The following is a 15,880-nucleotide window of genomic DNA, read 5'->3' on the forward strand; positions in this document are numbered from 1 at the left end:
AGTAAATATTCACGGATAATTATTTACACAATCAACCGCATCTACTGAGCAGATGTAATCTGTGGAGAGGTTGCTCACACTGAGTAGCTCTTTCATCCACGGGTAGCTCCACTGAAGTCAATGAGATTACTAGTCAGTGTGAGTAAGGCTATCAGAATCTCACCCTCAGTCTTGATATTGAACCTTAAAGATTGCATTAACTGCAATGGTCTTTCCATCAAATCCTAAATGGAGATCACACAGATTAATTAGGGGCCAGATTCTTATTTTAGATACTGATGTAAGGAACTGATGCTGCTAACCACCTGTGCATAAAGCCTATTGTAGCAAATGGAGGTTGATTCTGCAGTTCTCATTCAGGCAAAATGAATGAATTCCCTCCAAAGTGAATGGGAGTTTTGCCTGAGTAAGGACTGCAGGGCTCTCATCCTAACCAGGTCTGTGATATCTGTGGTGGTAACTTACAATCCTGCAATAGTTACACTGGTCAGGAAACAGACTTTTTATAAACATCATATAAACGTCTCACACTAGACTGGAGGGGACTTTTCTGCAAAGTGAAAATGAACAAGTATAAGTCACTGGTCAGGTGCTTGTTGTTAAAATCATTTATGGCTTTACAGGAACATTTAATTCCTATTGAATAACTGAGTGGGAACGTTTTAACCAGCTCAGCAGATCTGATCAAAGATTCCTCTATGCAAAGCTAAAGGACACAAATCCCCTTTCAGTAGAAGCACAACTACAGGGTGAATTGTAAAGCTGTAAACTTTTTATGAAATATTAACACACAATATGTTAACAGGCACACGCTGATCATCACAACAGGTGATAACAGAATACTGTACTTAAAAAAATAAATTGGTTCCTATTGTAATTATTTGAAACATATTCAATAGTTACATTAAAAAAAACTTTCATAGAAATCCACTTTATTGACTGATTTGTAGGAAAATATACTTACAAATGGACTTATGCAGTACATCTTTAAGCCAGTCAGGGTGAATATTAGTCTATGTATCAGTCAAAAGAAAAAAAGTTAATATTCTTTGGGGGAGTTCAGTCAAATGAGTAATTGTAAATAAAGGTAAAATAAAACCACAGGGAAATGCCCTGCTTTCAAGTGCATTGCTGTACAGATCAGATGGTCAGCATCTGCAGAAATCTTTCCTTATTCAGTTACGTAAAAGCAAAAAACCAGAAAATAAAGCCACAGTTTGTTACATGTTCCAACCAATTAAAATGATTTTATGGCAAAGAAATTACTTTTAAGGCATATGTCCTCTGTTCCATCCGTACTTCACCCCCACTCAAATTTAACTGTCAACCATCTTTTCTCTTTCAGACTCCGTCTGTTTTTACAAAGAAAAACACAGGGAAATGACTGTTTACGGCACACCAATCTGATTTAAAAATTAGGAGTGCAACAGTGAAATGTGTCTGCAGAGTGAGAAGCCACTCCAACCTGAGCACCCAGTGACAAATACAAACCTTTCTGGTGGTAAGAATGGATATTTTAATGAAGCTTTCCAGCATCTCCGAGGTAGCATATTTACCATGTGTTGCTTTGGTTGTTCTGACAATTATATAGTTTATTGACTTATTTAGCCCCACACTGCCATCTCATGCTGCCCTCAAACTACCTGAGTTTGCCTCACCTCCCCTTCATGCCATTTTAAAATGAATTCTCCATTTTACAGAAGGGAAAATGGCTTATATTTTTCTCATCTCCGCCACTTCCATTATTTTCTAATATTAGCAGCCTTGTGTGTGCACTGCATCAAGACGGCTGCTTTCATCTAACCATCAGTAGTTTGCAAAGGTGGGACAGCCCTTCAAAACAAGTCTTAATGACTCTTCTTTCAAGAGTGTGAACATTTAAACCAAGTTTGATTCTTTTCATCACTTGAATCCTTATTTCCCCCAAAAGGCTATAGGTTAAAGAGCCTGAATTTGAAAATGTCCCAATTTGGTTTTCAGCTGAACCATTCAAACTCAGTGGGCCACAAGCTGTAGTCTTTACTTAGGCAAAACTGCCATTTGAGTTAGTCCTGAAGGGAAACAGTCTATTAAATCTACACCTAAACCTGAACCACTGAAGACCTGCATCTATGCCCAAGATTAGTCTAAGTGAACTGAGCAGTAATAATATAAAGCAGATAAAACAGCCTAAGTTACTGGTTTATCATTTCTGACATAGGGATCCCAAGGGAAGAGGGTCTGTTGACACCTTCCTGTAAAACAGCCAGCAAGGAAGTGGATATCTCGTGAATCAAAGCTATAGATTTGATTTGGATGCTTCAAGGTGCCTGCCGTATTAGATTAGATCTCCTTCCATTTCAAGGAGTTGTTTACTAGGGAAAGGTTTATGTGGCAGATGCCAAATCCTACTGCCTATGGAGGGAATGATGTGCATAATAAGACAGAGCAGAATTTCCTCCCTCAGACAAACGCACCTTGCAGCAGTACAGTTGGAGAGGGACTCTTCGATTCTTTAAATGTTGGCTGTTGGCAACAGGCAATTGGAAATCTGTTGATGAATGCACAGATGCCATCCTGTTTCTCATCCTACCCATCAGCAGTAATGGGATTTCATAAATCCCTAGGAGGGGGGAGTGTTTGTTTTAATCATTGCTCAAAACACAAATTTGGACTCAAACTATAAGTGCAAATAGAAAAATGAGAGATTAATATTAAACGGTCATCCATCCACAGAAATGTGTTCTTGTATCTCAGTGATCATCGCCTGCTTTTGTTTCTCATTTTAAAAAGTAAATCTAATGGGTTTAATTTGCCCTAAGATTGTAAATGTGAAGGATTTAAAGCATCTGTGGTGTGGGGATTGCTGTTCCTTTGAACAGCTGCACAGCAGGGTGCTGTCAACTGCACATGTGAGAATGAGTCCAGAACCCAAACTCAGCCCCTGAGACTAGCCCCTTTGAGGGGTACTGAGGGAGAGAGGAACAGAAACTCTCAGGGGTATATGCAAAGGGCCACTAGAGGGCAGAAAGCCCCAAGTACCTGTTTTCACTTAAGCCCTATGTAAAACCACAATTGAGAAGGTTTAGAGTACAAAGGTTTATTTAGAAAAGAGTTTGGATTGTTCTTTAGAATTTTTTTTGGCAAACACTTAAATCCTTTCAGACTATCAAAGACTGTCAGTGGCTATTACCTGGCATCTTCTTTCTCACTTGTCCCCCACCTCACCAGTAAAACCTGGTTTCTTCCTGGGATGAGTCCAGCACAAGTCCCAGCTTCTCTAACTGCTAATAAACACCTGCTAATAAATCTCCCACTCCACCACCAACCCATCCCTCCCTCTCCCCATCTTTGATTGATTGGCTTCTAGACCTCGGAGACCTTTACAGTTGTGGTCATGCCTGAAACATAATGTCCCACCCTCTTCTTTATGGTTCCCCTCCTCCCCTCCAAGGTCAAAATGCAAATTCATCTCCCCTCCCCTTCATTATTTATCCCTCTTTACTCAAACACTGGTTCCCCCACCCCCACTTCACTCCACTCCAAGGTCAGTGAACTCACACCCTTACTCACATCCCCCACTTCTTCACTACTCTACTCCAGCACTCAGGCCCCTCTGCTCTCCACTCCAAGGTCAGTGCAGACCCTTCCCCTCCACTCCAGCTCAGTGCAAAAAATTCTTCTTCTTCCTCTTGAAGAGGATGTGTTTGAAAGACCTGCGGAAGTCCTGGTTGAAGATTGTGTAGATGACCGGGTTGAGGGAACTATTGCAGTACCCGATCCAGAAGAAGAACTTGAAGAGAGTCTCGGGGACCTCACATGCCTTCCGGCAGATGCCATAGAGGCTGTAGCTGAAGAAGAAGGGGAACCAGCACACCACAAAGACCCCCATGACCACAGCCAGCACAAACGTGAAGCGTTTCTCCCGGGCCTGGGTGACCTTCTTACGGCAGACGCTGCTGCGTTTCCTGCGGCGGTGAGAGGAGAAGAGATCCCTGGAGCGATTGCTGGAGCGCTTGGAGGAGTAGGAATATGAAAAGGACTGGCTCTTACTGCTTTTGCGGGGGTGCTCATCCCGGCTCCGCCTCCGCCTGCTCTCTGAGGTGCTGCTCTCCTCCAGCTCAATGTCCTCCAGCTCTGAGGCTTTGCGCCACTGGTGCACCGAGTAATGTCCATTCTCCCCTGGCTGCATCCTCAGTGACGTGCAACCCCGAGGGGCCCGGCTCAGCCCATTCTCAGACAGGGAAGAGCCCTCAGGCACCGTGCGCTTCTCAGAAAGGGTCCTGGTCCTCAGCTTGGCCACCCGGTAGATGCGGACATAAACCAGCACCATGATCAGGCAGGGGGCGAAGAAGGAGCCAATGCACGAAGAGAGGATGTACCAGGTTTCATCATTGAGTTTGCACAGGGGGAAGAGGTCCCCCTCGGGGTCTCGGTACACGGAGATCAAGGGGGGGAAGGAGATAACAGCTGAGATGAGCCAGACAGTGAGGATGATCCCCTTGATCCTCCGTGGGGTCCGTTTGAGGTTGTACTCCACCGCCTGGGTGACAGACCAATACCTGTCCAGGCTGATGGCGCACAGGTGCACTATGGAGGATGTGCAGAACAGCACATCCAGCGCCAGGTAAATGTTGCACCACGCTTTGCCGAAGTACCAGTAGTCCATGATCTCATTGGCCAAGGAGAAAGGCATGACCAAGGTGGCCACCAGGATGTCAGCGCTGGCCAAGGACACCAGGAAGAGGTTCTGCGGGGCTCGCAGCGCCTTGCTGGTCAGCACGGCGATCACCACCAGCACGTTGCCCACGATGGTGAAGACTATCAGGAAACCCACCACAGCTGCCAAACTGGCCACAGCCCCAGGGGAGTAGTGGGAGGGAGGCTGCTGCAGGGGCGAAGTGGAGGGGAAGGCAAGGGAGCCATTGGGGGTGCCAACACTGATGTTCATCAGCACCAGCAGATCCATGGTGGGAGTGGGAGGGTCCTATTCAGCCATGGGGGCCAACCTCCAAGCCCCGGAGACCAAGCCACTGGGGCTGCCTCTCCAAGTTGGTGCCTTCATCCCCACCAGGGGGGAGGAGGCTGCTTCCTTCTGTCACACAGCCAGCTGGAGAGCGGGGCTCCCCCTCCGCCCCCCAAACAAAATATCCTGCCCCCTCCCCCGGCTGCAGGCTTTCCTCCTCGCTAAGTACCCAGGCACATGGCCGAGCCCAGGAACGGCCGGCACCGGGCGGGCTCTGCCTTCCCCCTGCTCCTGTAATCCTGCCGGGGCGGGCAGCGGAGGTCAGGAGGCGCCCAGGTGTGCAGGTTACCCCCCCTCCGCGCCGCTCTCCCGGGTCAGGAGGGAGCCAGCACCGCGGAGTGGCGAGTGCCCCTTGCGCGGAGAGCTCCGAGGCGGCGGCGGCGGCGGCAATCCCATTCGGCGGCGCCTCCTCCGTTCGCCCCGCGCCGGAGCGAGCTCGGCGCGAAGCCGCAGCTGCCCGCTGGCTCCGCTGTAATCTCACACGCGGCTCCCCATCAGCTGCCTGCCCGGGCGATCTGAGCATGCTCCGTCCCAGCCCCGAAGCCGCCGCTGCCTGCAGCCCGCGCCCGCCCCTCGCTCGCTGGCTGTTACAGGCTGCAGCCCCCGAAGCCGGCTGGCGGCGCGCCCTCCTCTGCCGCCTCGTCGCGCCCAGGCGCCGCTCCGCCGCCCGGTCCTGCAGCCGGGGAAGGGGCCGACACGCGGCGGCTGCGATCCGGCGGCCGCTCCATCGCCTTAGCGCGGACCCGCCTTGGGTTGGTTTTTGTTTGGGTTCCCCCCCCCCCCCAATACTTCCGCCTCACTCTGCAGCCAGCGTTGCCGCCCCTCGGCGCCCCGCCATGGAGGGGATGCAGTGGCCAGAGTCCGTCCTCCTGGCGCCGTTTCCACGCCAGCCCTCGCTGCTCTATTGTCTCTTCTGGTCACAGCACTAACTTTGCGGGTCCGATCGCGCCCCGCACGCTGCCTTGTGAAGCGGCAGGTCAACGCTGTGCCCGCTAGAGGCCGCTCTGACAGTGCCCGTCCCACCGCAGCTCGGGGTGGGCAGCCCAGCGGGAGATGAAGCGGACCACCGCGGCGTTTCATCTCCCGGCTGTGTGTTCTGTGAGTAACGGGAACGGCGCTGGCAGTTTGTAGGACCGTGCGGGGGGGTTGAATTTCTTGATTTTTTTTATTTATCGGGATTTCGTTTTAAGCCTTGTACATCTAGCATGCTGCTTCCCCCCCCCCCAAAAAAAAAAAAACAGAGTCTGGCTCTCCGTCTTCACTCTAGCTGGAATGGATTGGAAAGGTGGTTTATAACTGATCTTTAAAAATGCACTCTGTTTGCGTTTAGATCTGCAGATCAGCTTGAAACACACAGATCGGATTGTGAGGTGCACCTTTATAGAATTAAGGGTAATACTCTTCTAGAGCTTGGCTTTCCTATTTAAGGCAAAACTCCAGCTGATTTTGATGGGAGCTGGATTGGGCGCTTAAAAAGCCCATTCAGCTCATTAAGTTTAGGAAATAAGTCTTGTTCTCTGGAAGAACTCAGTGGCACAGGAGACTATTATTAATCTCTGGTATCTGGGGACCAGGTTCAGAACGTGATGTTCCCTTGTGGTCATTTCTTGTGACAAGCCAAAGGCTATAACAGGGCATGTTGAGCTGTTTTCTTCTCTCAGACCCCAGACCTTTGCACCTGTCCAGAAGATGTGAGCTAATAACATAAGCACAACTGCAACAAATATGTTACTTCCTCTTCTGAACATCCAGTCTTCTCTGAGTCTGTCTTTTTGATTACAAGTTCTTGGGGCAGTGTCTCTCTCTCTCTCAGTCTCTCTCTTTAGTGAAGCAGTGAATTTGCGAATGCTTTAATAATAACATAATTTTGCTCACACGGTTAGTCCCACAGATTTCAGGTGAGCTGGCCTTGGAATTCAGTGTCCACTCCCGTTAGTGTCAGTGAGGGCTCTGAATTCAGAGCAACATATGGCCTTTAAGATTGAGCTTTTGTTGACAGAGCTGAATGGAGATGTTTGTGTATTACCAGCAAGTACTATGCTTGCTCCTTGTAGCCTGTTTAATAATCCTTCATGCTCATGAGCACCAAAGGCACACTGGAATAATGTAAACAGTAAGGATACGTTTGATGCTAACAGGAGTGGCTTTTATTGTCTCTAGCTTAGTTACTTTATAAAGGATTGAGTCAACAATGATCAGACACGATATTGCTTGATTAAGTGCTAACAACATCCCCATTTTCCATATTACAACTTTAAAAAATGCAAAACAAATATATGCAATATAACAATCTCTGCCTTGTGAAAATTAGGGAAAAGCTGAATGTCTTTGAAACAAATGTTGTCACAATGATGGCTTTTTACATATTTAAGGCTTCTAGAGCATAGTAATGTAGGGCTGGCAGGGACCACATGGGGTCATCCAGTCTAACCCCACATGCTGAGGCAGGAAAAAGTAAATGTTAATTTAGGGAAATTTTCTTGATTTTTTTTTTTCATTTCTTCTCATACTCAAAATTTAAATGCTATGATCAGATTTTTTGGTCTGACCCAGCTGACTTTGGCACAGGACCAGTGTTGTGATGAGGGCAAAGATGACTTGCCCACCTTTGTGTCTCCTGGATCAAGCTATGGAATGGTCCGTTCTCTAGTGTAAGTTAGAGTAGCCTTTAGACTACTCTAATTACACCCAGCTGTACACCGCTCCAAAGGGATGTTCTTCCAGCTGGGGATAGCCAACTGCAGAGGAAATGCCACTGGACCAGGGGCCAGGATCTTGCTCTGGGCCTTTTATAGTAATTTTTGTCTATGTGTAGGACATTAGGTTCTGATATTTCCTCTTCTGAAAAATACATTTCAAGATTGTGAAAAAACCTGGGTTGATGGCAGTGGTGCATGACATCCACCAAAGAAATGCAGTATCAGTAGTGCTGATTCCCCAGTGCCAAACCAATATGCCTCAGTTGTTACCTGGAAGGAGCCACTCTCGGACCAAGCAGGTATTTCAGTAACTCCATCCACCAGTCAGGCCTTGGCCGTGCTCTTCAAAGCCAAATCTCAAAGGTATCAATTAGTGTCAAATCCTCAGAGCCATATCAACCCACCCCAAATCTTCAAATCCTTCTCACCCCACTCAGAAAGGTAGTCTTGCTGACTTCAGGGGACTAATTATATAAATAAGGCAAGCAAGCTGGATCTGAACCATTTGGTGAATACATACATGCTAAATAAGTTCAATAAACAGTACAAACCTACTCGTGTACGGAGACCTTGCAAACGAGTGGTAAAGATACTACCATATGCTGTTGACTTTGTTTGCTATTTCCCTCACCCGCCCCACCCCCCCGCAATCTGTTTGGGCCCTGTTTGAAATCTTTGATAGACTTCAGTATATCTCTGTAGCTAAGAAAGGATGGTCTGGTGGTTAGGGAACTAGTCTAGCACTCAGGAGACCTGGGTTTAATTGCCTGTTTTAGCACCAACTTCTTGTGTGCCCTAGGACAAGTCACTTAGGAACCCAGGCACAAAGAGACTATCTGTAAAATGGAGGTAATAGTACTTCCTTGCCTTACAAGAGTATTATGAGGATAAATGCATTAAAGATTCTGAAGGACTCCGCTACTATGGTAATGGGGATATATAAGTACCTAAAACAGAGTGTATTGTTAGTTCATTTTTTTTAACTCAAAGTATTATGAGAACGCTCGCTGCCCACTTAAAAAAAAACGTGGTGAAAAAATACAAAAACTGAAAGTTATCAAAATGAATGAAAAGTAAAATCATTGATTCATGATTAAAGTATAACTTCATCATATTTTGGGACCAACAAGCCAAGAAATGTTGAGAGGATTATAAAACAGCTTGAAGCAAATTTGTTTCTTTCATTTGATCTGAAGAGAATGAAAACACATCTAAGAGAACAAAACTAGACAAGAAAACAAACAAATACGACTTTATAGGGAAGTTAGCCCCTACTTCACCAAAGTGCTTAAGCACATGCTTAATTCTAATCGCATTGAGTAGTCTCGTTGACTTCAGTGAACTACTCGTGCTTAATTTTAAGCATGTGCTTAAGCGCCTTGCTGAATTAGAGCCATACATATTTATGGTTCAGTCCTGGAAGGTACTGAACACTCGTGCAGAGTGTGTAACTTACCAACTTGCTTACCACAGTGCAACACTCGGGTTTCAGATGGAGTGGAAGGTGTTCAGCACTAAAGCTGGTTGGGACTTTTCCAGTGAACTGCTTTTTTGTCAGAAAATGCTGATTCATGTAACCAAAATTGTTTGCAGGTATGAGCTGGCTTTGACAATTGTTTTGCCTTTTGAAACAAGTTTTGAACCATCAAATCATTTTGTTTGGGCATTTTCAAAATGGAAAATTCTGGTTTTTCCAGTTGAAAATGACTTTTTGTTTCCAAATTAAAGCTAATTATAGTAAATAATTAAAATGTTCAAAATTGAAATAAAACACTTTGAAATTATCAAAGTATTTCGACTGACCTGAGCCAATCTTTTTTCCAGATTTTTGTTTCACGAATATTTTCACGATTTTGACTCTCTTTGTCCCATTCAGGATGGGAAATTTTTTTTTGACATCTTGAAAATGTTCACAGGATGGAAAACCAGATTACCCCTGTGCTCTCCCTAGCCCCTCACAGGAGCAATCAGCATCTAGTAGGAAGGAACCTTTAAGGTCTGATTTTCAAAACAGGCATGCTCCCTAAATAGGAGGTCAGCAAAAGCGCTGGGTGCCCAGCACCTCTGAAAAATTCAGACCCTTAGGGATTATATCAAGGGGTCCCATTGGCACTGCTGCAAGTAAGATTCGAGGTTCCCATTTTAATTGCCTGTTCTCATGGATCCAGGGTTTTGATCTAAGGCTCTGGATACTCTAGAGAACTTATAGCAGGGCAGCTGCAAGCTTTCTAGTGTAGCCACACTAAACTGACAGGAGAGAGTTCTCCCATCAGCTTAGTTATTCTATCCTCTACAAGTGGCAGTGTCAAGGTTCCTTCCCCACCCTGAACTCTAGGGTACAGATGTGGGGACCTGCATGAAAACCTCCTAAGCTTACTTTTACCAGCCTAGGTTAAAACTTCCCCAAGGTACAAACTATTTTACCCTTTGCCCTTGGACTTCCACTGCCACCACCAAACTTTATCTGGGTTCCTAAGAAAACGTTGTTTGGAAACGTCTTTCCCCCCAAAATCCTCCCAACCCTTGCGCCCCACTTCCTGGGGAAGGTTTGGTAAAAATCCTCACCAATTTGCATAGGTGACCACAGACCCAAACCCTTGGATCTTAGAACAATGAAAAAGCATTCAGTTTTCTTACAAGAAGACTTTTAATAGAAGTAAAAAAGAATCACCTCTGTAAAATCAGGACGGTAAATACCTAACAGGGTAATTAGATTCAAAACATAGAGAATCCCTCTAGGGAAAACCTTAAGTTACAAAAAAGACACACAGACAGGAATATTCATTCTACTGAGCACAGCTATTTTCTCAACCATTTAAAGAAATCATAATCTAATGCATATCTAGCTAGATTACTTATTAAATTCTAAGACTCCATTCCTGTTCTGTCCCCGGCAAAAGCATCACACAGACAGACACAGACCCTTTGTTTTTCTCCCTCCTCCCAGCTTTTGAAAGTATCTTGTCTCCTCATTGGTCATATTGGTCAGGTGCCAGCAAGGTTACCTTTAGTTTCTTAACTCTTTACCGGTGAAAGGATTTTTCCTCTGGCCAGGAGGGATTTTTAAAGGTGATTACCCTTCCCTTTATATTTGACACGCCCCCCAAATCTCAGCTAGGGTGAAACGCTGGCTGGGATTTTTTCCTGGAGCTTTAGGGAAAAAGAGAGTTAATAAGACACATGCACCTCTAAATATACTACCAAGTACATAAAGCCTAACAATATTTTCCACATTTCAAGGACGATTTTAACCATTTGATTCTGGGAAACTTTCACGGGAGAGTGCATCAGCCACTTTGTTAGAAGCTCCTGAGATGTGTTGGATGTCGAAATAAAAATCTTGGAGAGCTAAACTCCACCGCATAAGTTCTTTGTTATTTCCCGTGGCAGTTTGAAGCCACCGTAGTGCAGCATGGTCGGTTTGCAGGTGGAAACGCCGTCCCCAAACATAATGGGCGTAGCTTTTCTAGGGCGTAGACAATGGCATAACATTCTTTTTCACTGACTGACCAGTTGCTTTCCCTCTCAGACAGCTTCTTGCTGAGAAATGCTACAGGGTGTAATTCTTGATCCGGTCCTTTCTGCATTAAAACTGCTCCCACACCACGCTCGGATGCATCTGTGGTTACTAGGAACGGTTTGTCAAAGTCTGGGGCCCTTAGTACAGGGTCAGACCTGAGTGTCGCTTTAAGCTGGTTAAAGGCCTTCTGACATTCTTTGGTCCACTGAATGGCATTTGGCTGTTTCTTTTTGGTTAGGTCTGTCAGTGGGGCGGCGATTTGGCTGTATTGCGGTACAAATCGTCTGTAATAACCGGCCAAGCCTAAGAAGGATTGAACCTGTTTCTTTGATTTTGGGACAGGCCACTTTTGGATAGCGGCCACTTTGGCCTGTAGGGGGTTGATAGTTCCTTGACCTACCTGGTGTCCAAGGTAAGTCACTCTGTTTAGGCCTATTTGACACTTCTTAGCCTTAACAGTTAGTCCTGCCTCCCTTATGCGCTCAAAGACTTTGTAGATGTTCCAGGTGTTCTGCCCAGGAATCCGAAAATATGGCCACATCGTCAAGGTAGGCGACTGCATATTCTCCTAATCCCGCTAGGAGACCATCTACAAGTCTTTGGAAGGTGACGGGTGCATTTCGCAGCCCGAAAGGGAGTACATTAAATTCATACAGCCCGAGATGTGTGGTGAAGGCTGACCTTTCCTTGGCAGATTCATCTAGCGGTACCTGCCAGTACCCCTTGGTTAAGTCCAAGGTAGAGATGAACTGGGCCCGTCCCAGTTTCTCTAATAGTTGATCTGTGTGTGGCATTGGATAGTTGTCTGGGCGAGTTACAGCATTTACAGCGAGTTACAGCATTATAGCTTACGGGAGTCCACCCAAAAACGTATCTCCCCATCTGGTTTGGGAACTAGAACCACTGGAGATGCCCATGCACTTCCAGAGGGGCGGTTTATACCCATCTGTAACATATCCTGGATCTCCCGTTCTATAGTAGTTTTATCTTGATGAGACACCCTGTAAGGTCGGACTTTAATTGGGTGAGCATTACCTGTGTCAATGGAGTGGTATGCCCGTTCAGTCAGTCCTGGGGTGGCTGAGAATGTCGGCACGTAGCTAGTGCACAGCTCCTTGATCTCCTGTCACTGCATACGCCCAAGGGTCATGGAGAGGTTCACGTCTTCCACGCCACCAGCACTTTTCCCTTTGTAGTAGACACCTTCAGGCCACTCAGTGTCATCTCCTCCCTGGGCTGTAAACTGACAAACATTTAATTCTCTGGAATAAAAGGGCTTTAGAGAATTAATATGGTACACCTTAGGCTTTCAGTTGAAGATGGGGAAAGCTATGAGATAATTAACAGCTCCCAGGTGCTCCTGGACCGTGAATGGCCCTTCCCATTTTATGGGCCTGGAGCGCCTTTAAGACCATGACCTGATCCCCTACTTTGAAGGAACGCTTTCTGGCATGTTTATCGTACCAGGCTTTTTGCTCTTTTTGAGCATCCTGTAAGGTTTTTTTAGCAAGTGCTAAAGAGGTTTGGAGGGTGTTTTGTAGGTTGGTTACAAAGTACAGAATGTTAGTTCCTGGAGAAGGTGTAAATCCCTCCCATTGCTGCTTCACCAACAGTAATGGCTCTTTAACCTTGCGGCCATATACAAGTTCAAATGGTGACAACCCTAAACTGGGATGTGGTACAGCTCTGTAGGCAAAGAGCAACTGCTGCAACACTAGGTCCCAATCATTGGAGTGCTCATTTACGAATTTACATATCATGGCCCCCAAACTTCCATTAAACTTCTCCACCATGCCATTTGTTTGGTGGTGGTAAGGAATGGCAACCAAGTGATTTACCCCATGAGCTTCCCAAAGGTTTTCCATAGTTCGTGCCAGGAAATTTACTTCCTGCATCTGTGAGGATGTCAGAGGGCCAACCTACCCTGGCAAAAATGTCTGCTAGTGCCTGGCACACACTTTTAGCCCTGGTGTTGCTTAGAGCTACTGCTTCCGGCCATCAGGTGGCAAAATCCATGAAAGTCAGTATGTACTGCTTTCCTCTGGGTGTCTTTTTTGGAAAAGGACCCAGAATATCCACAGCTACTCACTGAAATGGAACTTCAATGATGGGGAGTGGCTGGAGAGGGGCTTTGACCTGGTCTTGGGGTTTTCCCACTCTTTGGCATACTTCACAAGACTGGACATAGGTAGAAACGTCCTTGCCCATTCCCTCCCAGTGGAGTGACCCCCCCAACCGGTCTTTGGTCCTGTTCACCAACAAACCTGGATCGATTAGAAGAGCTGAGAGGTGGTAGGTTGCTCCGTGCCGCCGTCCAAGCTCTCTGGAGGCTTTCATCTGCTTCCTGTTCGGTCTGGAACTGTTCCCTTCATGCTGGAGACATCAGTTCCTCATTGGATTGTGGACCTATGCTTGGTCCCTCTGGAAGCGATATAGGAGATGGGGCTGTTTCTGTTGACTGTGAACCGCTCTCCGCTGGGGCACTATGTTGGGATTCAGGCTCCGGCTGAGCCTCTTGTGTAGGGTAATGGGCTGCTGCTGGTTCAGGTTCGGTGGGACCCTCTGATGTTGAGGTTGCAAGTACTGGATTCCGTGCTGGCAATGGGTCTGCTGCTGGTTGTTTCGCTGGTTCCAGGTCTGGGACTGGATCCGCTACTGCTGTTGCAGACGTTGGCCTGGGGTCCGGGTCCATCACCTCTGACCGGGTCCTGATAGAAGTTTCCGGAACAGAGCTAGGCGTCACGGCTTGTTTAGCCTGGCTGCGGGTGACCATTCCCACCCTCTTGGCCCGCTTCACATGATTGGCCAAGTCTTCTCCCAACAGCGTGGGGATCAGATAATCATCATAGACTGCAAAAGTCCACGTTCCTGACCAGCCCTGGTACTGGACAGGCAACTTGGCTGTAGGCAAATTGAAAGAGTTGGACTTGAAGGGTTGAATTGTTACTTCGATCTCTGAATTGATTAAATTGGGGTTGATTAAATTAAATAAGGAAGCATGGATACCTGACACTTGTGCTCCGGTGTCCCTCCACGCGGTGACCTTCTTCCCGCCCACACTGAGTTTCCCTCCGCTCCAAGGGTATCTGGGAGGTATCTAGGCCTGCGGACCTCTGGTGTGATTCTGGTGCAATGAACTGTAATCTGTTGGGGTTCTTGGGGCAGTTGGCCTTCACATGCCCCAGCTCGTTACATTTAAAACATCGTCCAGCTGATGGGTCACTGGGGCGATGTGGGTTGCTGGAGAAGAGTGTGGTGGGACGATAAGGTGTGGGGGGTTCTTTGGGGGGTAGATGGGGCCTTGGGCAGCCCACAGTAATAGGGTGTGGTCGGGGGTTGTCCCTTCTGGTCTCCGCTCCAACTGTGACCAGTTTTCTTTTTCTCTGCTACCTCCACCCATTTGGCTCCAATCTCCCCCGCCTCGATTAGTTTTGGGCTTTACATCTAGGATGTATCTTTCTATTTCCTCAGGAACACCCTCTAAGAACTGTTCCATTTGCATGAGGAAGGGCAACTCTTCTGGAGATTTAATACTTGCTCCTGATATCCAGGCATCCCAATGTGTCACAATGTGGTAGGCATGTCGGGTAAATGACACGTCTGGTTTCCACCTTAGGGCTCTGAACCTCTGACGAGACTGCTCGGGTGTTAGCCCCATTCTGACTCTCGCCTTGGTTTTAAACAGTTCATACTTGTTCATGTGGTCCTTAGGCGTTTCAGCCGCCACCTCAGCTAAGGGTCCACTGAGCTGTTGCCTCAGCTCTACCATGTATTGGTCTGTAGAGATGCCATACCCAAGGCAGGCCCTTTCGAAATTTTCTAAGAAGGCCTCCGTATCATCGCCTGCCTTGTAGGTGGGGAACTTTCTGGGATGGGAAGTGGTACCTGGAGAAGGATTGCTAGGGTTTGTTGGTATATTCTGCTGAGCCTTTACCTTCTCCATCTCCAAGTTATGCTTCCTCTCTTTCCTTCCCCTCCTCCACATGCTTCCTCTCTTTTTCCTTCTCCTCCGGTTCTTTGGCCCTTGCCTCCATTTCTTTGTCCCTTGCTTCCATAGCTCTCCTGTGAGCAGCCGCTTGGTGGTGTTCTGCCTCTTTCGCTGCCTCCCTTTCTTTGTCCTTTGCCTCCATTGCTCTCCTGTGAGCAGCTTCTAGGGCTTTTTCGGCTTCTTTCATTGCCTCCAGTTTGGCTAACTCCAATTTGGATAGTGCCTTGGTGTCTGTCATCTTTACCTCTCTGTTTTTAACTAACTTTACACCCAAGGGTTAGAAATAAAAACAAACAAAACTTGGCTTGTAAAATTTTGCTGTGCTGGAGTAGGATACCTATATTTTCTGATAGTGATTATCAGCCTACAGAAAAATCCAAAAAAAAAAAAAAATTAAAAAAAAAACCCACACAAACCAAAACCCTAACACCTTTTTCTCCAGGCAAATAGGCAGAAAAACCCCTCTAGTTACTTTTAGGGGGGAAAAAACTTCAGGTTTGTGAAGACTTGTGAATTTCCCTGCAGGAGGTTAACTACTCTGCCTCCAGGCAAAGAAAACCTGCAGTTCACAAAAGGTAATTCCCTTTTGTCTCTGCTCTGGCCCCAAAGCAAAGAAAAAAAAATCCTTTTTAAAATCTGTGTTTCTGGTTCAAAAAAATCTCAAATTG

The 15,880-nt window shown here is 46.6% G+C and overlaps 1 protein-coding gene across 1 annotated transcript; it reads right to left on the reverse strand.

The window, feature by feature from the left end:
* Positions 1-1,008: 1,008 nt before the first annotated feature.
* ADRA2C (adrenoceptor alpha 2C) lies at positions 1,009-6,087 on the reverse strand. The gene has a single exon (XM_084627296.1). It carries the CDS (start codon positions 4,946-4,948, stop codon positions 3,644-3,646), a length of 1,305 nt encoding a protein of 434 aa, XP_084483422.1. The 5' UTR covers positions 4,949-6,087; the 3' UTR covers positions 1,009-3,643.
* Positions 6,088-15,880: the final 9,793 nt, after the last annotated feature.

The sequence above is a fragment of the Lepidochelys olivacea genome (genome assembly GCF_965140295.1).
Source record: "Lepidochelys olivacea isolate rLepOli2 genome assembly, chromosome: 4".
Taxonomy (NCBI): Eukaryota; Metazoa; Chordata; order Testudines; family Cheloniidae; genus Lepidochelys; species Lepidochelys olivacea.

Coding starts and splice junctions, on each gene's coding strand:
- ADRA2C (XM_084627296.1), bottom strand. CDS start 4,948: ATGGATCTGCTGGTGCTGATGAACATCAGTGTTGGCACCCCCAATGGC.